This window comes from Alosa sapidissima, chromosome 23 (assembly GCF_018492685.1).
Source record: "Alosa sapidissima isolate fAloSap1 chromosome 23, fAloSap1.pri, whole genome shotgun sequence".
NCBI lineage: Eukaryota > Metazoa > Chordata > Actinopteri > Clupeiformes > Clupeidae > Alosa > Alosa sapidissima.
The window spans coordinates 26,914,920-26,927,419 of NC_055979.1; the positions used below are offsets into that span (position 1 = coordinate 26,914,920).

Genomic DNA, 12,500 nt, shown 5'->3' on the forward strand with positions numbered 1-12,500 from the left:
CCACCTGCCAAATCCCACTTTAACCACAGGCTATACCCTACTCTGACTTTGAGAGACAGCAGCGTTGCGGGCCGAGTCGTCCGAGTGAAGCCTCAGTGCTCAGCTCATCCTGAACAGACTGTTCTAAATATACAGCCTGTCGTGCCAGACTGCCTGCTCGCTCCGCATTGCCCTGCGCTGCCATTGGCCCGCGGAGACCACAGGAATGCCTCTCCGCGGCGGGCAAGCCCCTCTCCCGACACACTCCGGCAAGCCGCCGGGTAACACTGCTCCACTCGGGTAGAGATGAGTGTGTTTTTTGCTGAGGCAGGAATAGTAGAGACTGAGTGTGTGTGTGTGTGTGTGTGTGTGTGTGTGTGTGTGTGTATGTGTGTGTGTGTGTTTTGCTTTGGGGAGGCAGATCTGGTTGTGTTTTGTGTCTGGTCTGTGTGTGTGTGTGTGTGTGTGTGTTTCATTTCTGTCCATGACTCATCGGACAGTGTTTTATTTGCCACCCAACTCAGGGCCAGAGAGCCAGGCTCCTCCTTGTTGTGGGAACGGCCTCATCAGTTTCACCCAATCAGGCGAAACAGTCAGACTACCCCAATTTTCCCAGTTTATATATATGTACATAGATAGATAGATAGATAGATAGATAGATAGATATATACTGTAATTATTTTATTAATTCCAAAGGGATCACAACAAACACAGACAGATAGATAAATACACTGTTTACACAGACATGGGGTAAACTTAAGACAAACAAGACTCCACAAACAAATATATAAACCTATTACCTATATAGATATACTACTATACTACTAACCTATGTATAAAAAAAAGAATTAGCATAAATATAAGATAAAGATCCATCTCTAGTTGTGCAATGGAAATAGGATGTGCAAAACTGTGTGCCATGGCCTCTCCGAAGATTTTTCGGTAACACTTTATAACAGTATCGACATAAGAGTGACATGACACTGTCATGACACATGAACCCTAACCCTAACCCTAATCCTAAACCTAACCCTAACCCTAACCCTAATACTAACCCTAACTTGTTATGACATAAACCTAATGTCACTTACTAACAGAAGCGTCATGTCATAAACATTTGTGACTTGTTTATGACACATTCATGACAGTGTCATGTCACTCTTATGTCGATACTGTCAAGTAATGTGTAACCGATTTCCCACCCCCTGTTCATTACCCCCATTTACCTCAACTACCCCAACCCACCTAGTTACCCCAGCAAGCACCCCAGCTGATATAGATGCTAGGCTTGGGGTGGTGAGGGTGTTTGGCATATGTGCACACTGGTGTAGACACTGGCCCTGATCTGTGTGTGTGTGTGTGTGTGTGTGTGTGTGGGTGAGTGATACGCTTTTGTCTCCTGTCATACGGGGATGGGACTGAGGGTCTCGATCTCCACCATCACTCATGTTGTTGTTGTTGTTGTTGTTGTTTTGTCTTCAGGGCCTGCCGACCTGGTGTGAATGAGCAGCCAGGAGTTCAGTATGCATGAGGAGATCCTGTGTGTGTGTCTCTGTGTGTGTGTGTGCGTGTGTGTGTGTGTGTGTGTGTGTGTTTGTGTGTGTGTGTGTGACTAAGCAGCCAGAACTTCAGTTCAGTATTCAGGTGGAGATCCCTACTCTCTGCAAAACTAAAGCTTGTTTATTTAGACAGGGACAGAGAGTTCCGAAGCAGTGTGTGTGTGTGTGTGTGTGTGTGCACATGTGCTTGTGTGTCTGTGTGTATGCATGCATGTGCGTGTTTTTATGTTTGTGTGTTTGTGTGTGTGGGTGTGTGTTTTGAAATAGCCTGGGGCAGAGGAGGCGTTTTATCATCCAGTTTTTGGGATTTTAGGACCCATCTCTCCCAGGACTGACAGTGGAGACACTTTGAATACACTGATGTGTGTGTGTGTGTGTGTGTGTGTGTGTGTGTGTGTGTGAGAGAGAGAGAGAGAGAGAATGTGTATTGATATACAGACCAAGTACATCTGTTTCTGTGCAGTCTACATTATTACCACATGATCTCTCTCTCTCTCTCTCTCTCTCTCTCTCTCACACACACACACACACACACACACACACACACACACACACACACACACACAGTGGTACAGTACGCAAGTACTTCAGCAACTTTATGGCTTCTCTTTCTCAATAGCAGTGATCTTCCACTTCCTCCTTCCCACTATTTTCCATCACATGTTTGGCTGGGAAACTGGATGATTTGGTTGGACAACATTTAAAAAATACAGGATCCATTTTGAAGGACATCTGGAGTCCATTAGACTGTGTCAATTAATGTTGGGTTTTATCCTCAATATGCCATGTTTCCCGACACTCAATAGAAATAATTCTTGCAATTATTATTATTATTATTATTATAAATCTAAAAAATGTTTTACCTGGTATTCAAAATGATGTTGAAGATGTCAGTGTTTTGAAAATGCTTGTGTGCATTTTGGATGGTGCAAGACAGCTCTTTTGTTGGGCATTTGTTAACTTTTGACATTTCTTTGTTTTTCTGTATGTATTTCTATGTTAAAGGCTCCTTTGGTGATCTTCCGACACATGGTATCTCTTAAATGCTCCTCAGTGACATGTTCTAATCTCTACTCCTTCTCTCCTCTCTTGTCCTCCCTGGTCTCTCACAGATTTGGACCTCTTTGATGCCTTAGCTGATGATTTGGACAGTAAGTTTTGATATTTTGATATATTCATATGAATACCTTAACAGGTGAGGGAGAGGGGACGATGTTGCTTCATGTATGTTCCGCTTCTAAATTGAGTCTGTTTGTAGTTCATACTATGTTCTTTTGTGTTTTCCTACAGAGGTCACAGAAAAACCGAAAGTGCCTGACGCACCCAAAATCCCAGGTAAAACCCAACTCCTTCCAAAGAGGTTTGCACTGGTCCCCACACTGTAGACGGTAGGATGTTGTGAGCAATGTGTGTGAAATGCTGGAGTGGGGTCTGTTACACTGAACTCAATGACTTGTGGCATGTATGTGATGAATGGAAAACCTGAATGGTTGAGGGATGAGCCTGATGATTATCTGTTAGCTGCTCAGGTGTTAGCAAGGCCTGGGGTACTGTAACTGTTAGTCTGATGATTATCTTTTAGCTGCTCAGGGGTTAGCGGGCCTAGGAGTAACTGTTAGCTTGATGAGCTCAGTATCTGTGTTCCCTGATGTTCCTCCAGATCACTCTGATCTCTCACACACATTAGGCCCATAGTGTTGTTGACTCTCTTTATGTGTGGATCTCATGATAAAGCTTTGTGTGTGTGTGTGAATGTGCAGCAATAATGAATTCTGATTAGTCAAAATCTCTGGCTTGGGGTTCTTTGACATGGTGTATGTGTGTTTGTGTGTGTGTGTGTGTGTGTGTGTGTGTGTGTGTGTGCTTTTGTCTCCTGTCATATGGGGATGTGATTGAGGGTCTCGATCGCCACCATCTCTCATGTTGTTGTTGTTGTTGTTGTTGTTTTGTCTTCAGAGCCTGCCGCACCAGCCGGGGGTGGAGGTGAGATCCTGGACAGCACTGGACATTTCCTCCCTAATCCCTAATTAAACAGACAGATAACTGCCAATACTTACAATCTCTTTAACTTTAGAGCACAGGATTAGCCTTTTAATGTGTGTGTGTGTGTGTGTGTGTTAGATAGAGATGGCAATGGAGGGTTTGGTAGAGGAGAGAAGAATGGAGAGTTTGGTCAGCGTGTGTGTGTGTGTGTGTGTGTGTGTGTGTTGCATGGCACCATCATGAAATCATAGCTGTGTTCTATCCTCTCTCCTCCAGGTGGACTGGACCTTAATGATGCCTTAGGAGAGGCTGGTAAGTTATTACATATTAATTATATGATACATATGGATGTCTGTGTACATGTTATAATGTTATATATTTATCTGATTCTCTGCATGAGAGCTTCAAAGTGAAACGTATTTCTATATCATATAATCTTTCTTTGTAGATAACACGCCCACAGATCCTAAGAAGCCAGCAGGAGGTAATGCGGACACACACACACACAGGACACACACACACACACACACACACACAGGACACACACACACACACACACACACACACACACACACACACACACAGGACACACACACACACACACACACACACACACACACACACACACAGGACACACACACACACACACAAACACACACACACACACACACACACACAAACACACACACACAGGACACACACACACACACACACACAAACACACACACACAAGGACACACACACACACACACACACACACACAGGACACACACACACACACACACACACACACACAGGACACACACACAGGACACACACACACACAAACACACACACAGGACACACACACATACACACACACACAAACACAGGAAGTAATGGGAGATTAGAGTTATCTGTGAACTGATGATGATCTGGATTTGTAGCTGATGTTTCAGCGAGGCATAGGGTTCCCTGTTAGCTTGATGATTATCCGTTAGCGAGCAGGGTTGGTTCAGATTACTTTGAAATGTAATCCATCACTGACTACAGATTACATGGTAATTTCTGTATCAGTATCAGTAGCATAATCAATAGGATTACCCAAAACATGTAACATAATCTGATTACATTAATATGACTTTTTTCACAACTTGCACACAACACACACATTCTTATTTTCCTTCCGCTGTCTTTAATTCAAAGTTGTAGTGACATTGCCAAGTACTGAACGCATATTTCCCAACTGGAACTGGTGTAACGGTCGACGTCAACAGCTCCTCTTTCTTGGGTTTTGATTAGAACTTTTTTCCATAGACAATAATTGAAATGGACACAGCAACCCCATCATTCGCCTTATTCACCCGGCTGCCATTACGAGGCTAAAGGCCCCCCCCCCCCCCCCCCCGGAAACGAACATTGTGGTTGAATGTATGACACACATGATGACATTGAACTGTCTGCAATGGCATAAACAAAAGCTATGTTGTTTGATCAGTCAGAGAGCTCAGAGTAATTTGTTGAGAAATCAAGACCTGTTTACCACCATCTCAAAGTACAGGCCACAAATGGGGTGTAGTAGGCCTAAGACTGGACAAGACAGTAAACAAGGTTTATGTATTATTATTATTATTATAAGTTTGCATATTCAAAGTTGTAGTGTTGACATATTGACATATTGCTTGCAAAGACTAGGCTATCTATGGTCATGCCCCCAAAAAAGAGCATCTCCACTTTAGCACTAATTAGTGACTAGGTAAGTCTCTATATACTGAAAACAATACCAACTATATTTTCTGATCTTGATATAAGATGAATAACACTTGGTTAGACTGTATTAGATAAGCAGTTTTTGCAGTGTATTAATGCCAAGTTGTTGATGTCCACAACATCTTGAAACATCAACCTTCCAATATTCTAAGCTACTAATTATGCCCCATAAGCAATGTCAAATTCAGTAGCCTATTAAGAGACACATTCTTGCCTCTGGGATACAGAAATTATACCATGACTGCTGCTCTGGCATGTGTTGACATGTTTGACCAACCGGTTTGTTTCTGTCACTGCCTTCTTTCTATACAGAAGTAAAAATCCACTTGACATTTTTAAATGGTAGTTGAAATTTAGCTTCAAGTAGATTGTTCTGAATTGTCTTTGACACAGTTGAGGATTTAAAATGGGAAGCCAAGACGTTATAACACATCCATAACATAGGCTAATGTTATAACACATCAGTGAACTTACAGGATGGCTACGTTGAGAAGCTGCACTTTCTAATGCATAGCCTACTTGGAACAAGTTTATCCTTACCGTAGCACCCACGAACTGTGTTAATTTCACAGGAAGTCTCTTGGTCTCCCCTCTGCATTCACTCATAGCTCCTCATTTCAAAAAACTGTAAAGAATCCTCTAAATTGCGGTCAACGATGTTCATCGCCTGAAACTTCCGTCGAATCCATCTTGCTAGGACTTAGCGAGTCACTGACGTTAGCTGTGGGGAGACTGCTAGCAAGCTACACACAATACTTCTAAATAAAAAATTCCGATGTACCTTACAAAATGAATGTAAAACAAACTATGTGAATGAGTTACACAATTCATAATGAAACTCTAGTGAGGTCACTGAAGGCAACTGAAAAGTGATGGCAAGCTAATGGAGACAGTGATTGGCCAGAGTGAGGCGTCAATCATATTCAACGGCAGGAAGTGTGAAATTCTGCCCAATCGGTCACTGCTTCACGGGTGGGACTTATCTGCCATAAGGATCAATTGAAACGGAAAAAATCCACGAGCCGCCTGGGGTTTCACTCGATTTACATTGAAGTCAATTGGGAAAGATATCTATGGTAGTGAAGCAAAACTAAAAGTTGGTGAAGCAGTCTGATTCACAGTAATTCTCCGTTCCACCGAGGGTGACGATGGCGCTGTTGTCACTCACAGAATTGATTTCAGGAAAACAGTTTGTGTTAGTGACTGTATTTCTGTTTCAAAGGAGTAAAATTGGGATTATTATAAGATTTTTTTGTGTTTTGTTTTCTACTTTTTTTTGGTGAAGCACTGCTTCACCTGTAGTCTTATAGAAGCCTCCTCTGTAAAGGCTACACTAGCCATTACACCTCAGTCCAGCAGATGGTGGTGGTAATGCACTCCATTTGCAGACTGCCAAAAAAGTCTCACCGAAAAAGAAGAACAGGCCGTGGCCTACTGGTTAGCTCTTCGGACATGGAACCGGAGGGTTGCCGGTTCGAACCCTGACCAGTAGGCACGGCTGAAGTGCCCTTGAGCAAGGCACCTAACCCCTCACTGCTCCCCGAGTGCCACTGTTGTTGCAGGCAGCTCACTGCTCCGGGATTAGTGTGTGCTTCACCACTGTGTACACTGTGTGCTGGGTGTGTTTCACTAATTCACGGATTGGGATAAATGCAGAGACCAAATTTCCCTCACGGGATCAAAAGAGTATATAGACTTATACTTAAACGGAGTGCATTACTGCCAAAACTCGATGGGCTTCTCTCTTGGCTGTATGTCTCCACTTCCCCTGATTCACTGTGAGCTTCTCCTTACAATACGATCATTTCTCTACTGTGCGACAGAAAGATGCATGGTCATGATGTCATTGGAAGCTTTTTTTTTTTTTTACAAAAAAGGCTACTACGGGGCCATAACGTGAGATACAAGGTAATGGAGCCTTTCATACATTGTTGTGTTTCTTTAGAAATAAACAATGGACAAACAGAGTCTTTAAACGCTTCAGATGTAAAGTTATTCGCTGTCAAAGTGACGCCAAAATGAATGGGGATCAATGGAATGCTAGCGGCAGGTGAAGGCTTATTGGCCTCAGAGCTTCCCATAGGGCAGTGTTTACTCATTGCGCGGCTCGCGAGCCACATGCGGCTCGTCAAGCTATAATTGGTGGCTCGCATGCAGCTTTGGCGAGATTTCGCCAAATTTGGTTTTACTCATTTTGAGTAGGCCTAAACTGTTCGCCAAAGGCTATCATCTCTGGCCCCAGCTTGATAAAAACAAAAGTAGGCTCTGATTTAGCCTAGTCTACTGTATGACTTCAACGAGGTGATCTTTAATTTCGTTCTGCTTACAGTATCTCACTGCCACTTGCAACGCTTTTGATTGCAATCCGCTGCCCTGTTTACCGGCAATGCTACAGCGGACTTAAACTGCCACCTTGTGGCGATAAGTTGTAATACATTTCATGCAGCTGCTTGTATCACGGAAAGCGCGAATGTGCTATGTGGCCATTTCTAAATGGGACCAACTGTAGGCTATGTGGTAACACAGCCAATATATTTGTTTCAAATGTGCTTCATAAACATACAATACTGCACTACAAAAACGCAAACATCTGAATTAAACTTCTTCCTTCACCCAAATAATGAAGGTGAAGGAAGTTTTTAAGCATTAGGCTGTATATATATATATATAGCTGTAAGCAATATTTAGCTGTATTGGCTGTGTTATTTCTTTTTTTGTGGGATATTTATATGTAGAAATGCACATTTGCAAAGGTGAGTTAGTATGTTGTCGCAAAAAGTGGCTCTCTTTTTGATTTTGCACTGCCAATGTGGCTCTTGTGAAAAAAATAGTGAGGATCACTGCCATAGGGCGTATGCTTTCTGGAAGAGCCATTTCTGTCAATGTATACTGTAAATGTAACCTGGAAGTTGGTCTGCCCAATTTAGCAAATCCGGAATTGAGATTTGCATAGGGTGGATTTGGTGGTGGTTGGGGGGGGGGTGTTGGGGTTGAGGGGGTTCCAGCAATAGTGCTACTGTCTCTGTGTCTGGATCTCTGGTTGACACTTTGATCTGGATAATTGGTGTTTTTGATTGGTCCCCATGGCCCTTTGATATGGGTAATCGGTGTCTCTATTGGTTTATCTGTGTGATCGGTGTCTCTGATTTCTGAACTAATTTTATTCAGACAAATCAATGCATAAACACAATAATATGGTGTGTGTGTGTCTGTCTGTGTGTGTGTGTCCAGTATGGAAATTAGCACCAGCCACCCGCCAAATGCTGGTAAAATATGAAAATGACTGGTAGAGAGAGATAACGACCTCTATTTATCGATGGATGAGAGTTTCAAAGTCAAGCTTGTTATTGTATCATTATTTTTTTCTTTGTAGACACTCCCACGGATCCAAAGAAGCCAGCCACCGGAGGTAATGCAAATTCACACACACACACACACACACACGCACACACACGTACACATGCACACACATACACACACACACACACACAGTAGGGTTGCCACATTTGATTTGTGAAAATCCGGGACATTCATTGCTGACCGACCCCCCCCCCCCCCCAAAAAAAAAAGTTATGATTTTGATTAATGTTAAATGCCTTTAATTATACTAGTCCTATTACTGGTTTTAAATAATAATTTATTAACAAATGCTGCAAATGTTATACTGTTTAACTATAAATGGTGCATTTATTGTCACTTTAAGGTTGCTGAGTCATACGGTTCTTATAATGCCCTTTCACCAGCTCTTTTAAGATATAAGGCTAATCCATAAAACATTAACAATACTATGCATAATATTAAGTTGTTAGCCTACCCACTCCGAAAAGTTACCCATTTTCACCCTGTCGGCGTTGTGTAGGCCTACTGTGTAGCCTATCTCTTTTTTTCCGCCGCTGGCCCTGACTTTGATTGTAGGCCTATATCCTCCTCCATCTCGCACCCCATTTTATCAAACCAAATCGAACCAACATTTTTTTTTTTTTTACTAGGCTACCCTCTCCAATCTGTTGCCTACCCGCACGCACTCACTCACTCTCTTGGACATGCTTGCTGTGCGCGGCCGGTAGTTGTTTGTTGATGGTTAAGATACACTTTCGTTTCGCAGGTCTGCATTACAACCAATCAAATAAGCGCATGCCTGCCTCCGACAGCTGGATACAAGATAACTTAAGAAAAATAGTAGGATTGCAGGAGTGGAATGTAGGTTTTATTGAAAGTGAAACTAGGGAATACTTAAAAAAAATAGAAGTGCCTTTGCACCAAAAAACAGGACATTTGGTGTCCAGTGAAAGATTATCATTATCATTTTTCATTATCATTATCATTTCCGGGACAGACATTAAAAAAAGAGAACAATCCCGGGAAAACCAGAACGTGTGGTAACCCTAACACACACACACACACACCTCTAACCCTAGCTCAGGAGGTAATGCGGGCTCCAATACTGACACACCTCTGATTCCCTGCTCTAAAGTCTGTAATCAAATCAGCCTCAGTGCCCTTTTAAGTCTGTACTTGAATCTCCCTGCTGTCTCTTCCAGGTGACCTGGACCTTAATGATGCTTTCGGAGGCTCAGGTGAGTCTCGCCAACTATAGTTCTCCAGTATACTAAAAATGATCTGGAATCCCAAAAAGCTTCAAAACAGCTGCTGAGCTCTGAGGTTTACTCTTCATCACCATGTGTGTCTGTGTGTGTGTGTGTGTGTGTGTGTGTGTGTGTGTGTGTGCTCGTAGATGGATTTAATTTGAACGACGCTCTGGGTCCAGGTAAAACTCTTTAAAAAGTGTGAGGTGTTCTTGGGTACCAGAGTTCCGTCTTTTTTCTGATACTATCACACTCTGGGTATCGACAAGGGGGCATCGGTGTTCACTGTTGGAACCTGTTCAAACTGTTCCTTCTCTCTCTCTCCAACTCTCTCTCCTTTCTCTCTCTCCCTCTCCAACTCTCTCTCCCTCCAACTCTCTCTCTCTCTCTCTCCCTCCAACTCTCTCTCTCTCTCTCTCTCTTTCTTTCTTTGTCCATGTCTCTGTCTTGATCTTTTGTCTCCAAGCTGGTATATTTGAACTCTTATTCCTGATATCATATGTGTCACTTTTGCTATCGACTCTGTCCACTAATGTCTGAAATATCTGTCAACCTGTGTGTGTTCATATGTGTGTGTGTGTGTATGTGTGTGTGTTTTTTACCTGTGTGATCTTATCCAGACCCTGAGCAAGACAAGCCAGCTGTAGTCCCCCCTAAAGACGGAGGAACGAGTGGAACTGGTGAGATATCATTCCTACATTACACAGTGTGTGTGTGTGTGTTTGTGTGTGTGTGAGTGCGTGTATGTGTGTGTGTTTGTCTGTGTGTGTGTGAGTGCGTGTGTGTGTGTTTGTCCGTGTTTGTGTGTGTGTGTTTGTAAGTGCGTGTATGTGTGAGTATGTGTGTGTGTGTTTGTCTGTATGTATGTGTGAGTATGTGTTCGTGTGCGTGTGTCTTCAAATTTGCATGTCATAACCTCCCCATTATTTTGCCTTAAAGGGGGCGGATCTTTTAATGACAACGACCTGTTTGATATCGGTGGAGGAGGTGACTACAAACCTGACAAAGGCAAGGGTAGAGGTTAGTCATCCATCTTTAATTCTCTCTCATCCTCCTCTCCCTCTCTCTCTCCTCTCTTGCTCTCTCCTCCTCTCTCTCTCTCTCTCTCTCTCGGGATCAGGTTGCCTCTACACCCTCACAGTGGCCGGGATCAGGGATGAAAGTGCTGTATGTAGCCTGTAGGGGTCAAAAAACCCCACCTCAGACACACCACTTCAATTGCATGACAGCTGACACACACACACACACACACACACCATCTGGGGTTAACAGGGCTGAACTTCAACTGAGGTGTACATGAAGAACTCCTCTGAGAGAGATAATGGTTCAGTAGTAGTTTCTTGAGGTCAGTAGAAGTGAAGAGAAGGCAGAAGTGCAGGAGCTCAGTTGTCGCCCGTAGCTTTGATGACTGCGGCTTTGATGACTTTGATGACTGCAGCTTTGTGACTGCGGCGGCAGAATTGTTGTTGTCGCCGTCATGACTGCAGTCGGCATGGAAGCGATTATTCCCCTCCACAACAGTGCCGATGCAGCTGCAGCAAAGCAGCTCCGCTGGCTAATGGAGGCCATATGGCCAGGTGAACTCCAGTAACCCCACAGACCAGCCAATCAGAGCAGGCGCTCTCCTGGCTCAGAGCAGAGCCACGCCCAAATCGCTGGGCCTTAGACCAACCAGAGCCGACATGGAGGGCGGGAGTCGACTTCGGCACGCCCGACTCCACTCGACTCGAGGCTTCGGTCTAGTCTCATCAACGAGTTAAAGGAGATAAAACTTTAAGATCTACATTTTCATTACAGACATAAACGAATGAAATCGGTCCAGATTGGACTTAGAACGCTAAAACATCCAACTTAAAAGGCTGTTCAAGGGGCCGTACAAAGTAATTGTACAGCCCCTTTGGGGCAGCCGTGGCCTACTGGTTAGCGCTTCGGACTTGGAACCGGAGGGTTGCCTGTTTGAACCCCGACCAGTAGGCCACGGCTGAAGTGCCCTTGAGCAAGGCACCTAACCCCTTACTGCTCCCCGAGCGCTGCTGTTGTTGCAGGCAGTTCACTGCACTGGAATTAGTGTGTGCTTCACCTCACTGTGTGTTTGCAGTGTGTTTCACTAATTCACAGATTGGGATAAATGCAGAGACCAAATTTCCCTCACGGGAAAGAGTATATCAAAAGAGTATATACTTATATATACTTATACACTTATATATACTTTTATCAAAAGAGTATATATACTAATACTTATACTCATATATACTTATACTTATACTTAATTTCCTTATTTTCTCCACCAACTAGAGAGAAAATGTTATTGAAAGTGCCAAACATGGGGAGCAAATGAGTGTTTACTTAGTGCCTTATATTCTTTTCTTCCTGGTCTCAGATCTGTCATCCCATTCAGTCCTTACTAGCCAATTATCGCATGAGGCCTCTATTCTGATGAGTCGATAACAGGCTCTGAATCGATTAGTTGGCTCTTAATGGGAGGGGAGGAACTACAACGCGCTCTGTTTCACTCTGTATTTGATGTGTTCGGGTTCTTAAGAGCGTTTGGTGAGAGAGTAGCCTGGAGATTCCAGACCCAAATCCGAAAGATTAAGGGTCTGGCCATGAATAATGTAATGGCTCAACTCGAGGGGCGGCACCA

At 43.5% G+C, this 12,500-nt stretch overlaps 2 protein-coding genes across 2 annotated transcripts in view; one reads left to right on the forward strand and one right to left on the reverse strand.

Moving 5' to 3' along the window:
• Nucleotides 1-5,872, reverse strand: part of LOC121698037 (E3 SUMO-protein ligase ZBED1-like) — a 22,702-nt gene extending 16,830 nt beyond the window's left edge. Inside the window, exon 1 of the mRNA XM_042079750.1 lies at nucleotides 5,811-5,872. The gene's annotated coding sequence lies outside the window, so the exon portion shown is untranslated. The remainder of the gene's footprint in view (nucleotides 1-5,810) is intronic.
• The window catches only part of cd99 (CD99 molecule), a 31,664-nt gene that overhangs the window by 5,179 nt on the left and 13,985 nt on the right, over nucleotides 1-12,500 (forward strand). Inside the window, exons 3-12 of the mRNA XM_042079756.1 lie at nucleotides 2,651-2,689; nucleotides 2,829-2,873; nucleotides 3,495-3,521; nucleotides 3,798-3,833; nucleotides 3,970-4,005; nucleotides 8,644-8,679; nucleotides 9,812-9,847; nucleotides 10,006-10,038; nucleotides 10,477-10,536; nucleotides 10,796-10,876. Of these exons, the coding sequence (XP_041935690.1) occupies nucleotides 2,651-2,689; nucleotides 2,829-2,873; nucleotides 3,495-3,521; nucleotides 3,798-3,833; nucleotides 3,970-4,005; nucleotides 8,644-8,679; nucleotides 9,812-9,847; nucleotides 10,006-10,038; nucleotides 10,477-10,536; nucleotides 10,796-10,876 (429 nt within the window). The remainder of the gene's footprint in view (nucleotides 1-2,650; nucleotides 2,690-2,828; nucleotides 2,874-3,494; nucleotides 3,522-3,797; nucleotides 3,834-3,969; nucleotides 4,006-8,643; nucleotides 8,680-9,811; nucleotides 9,848-10,005; nucleotides 10,039-10,476; nucleotides 10,537-10,795; nucleotides 10,877-12,500) is intronic.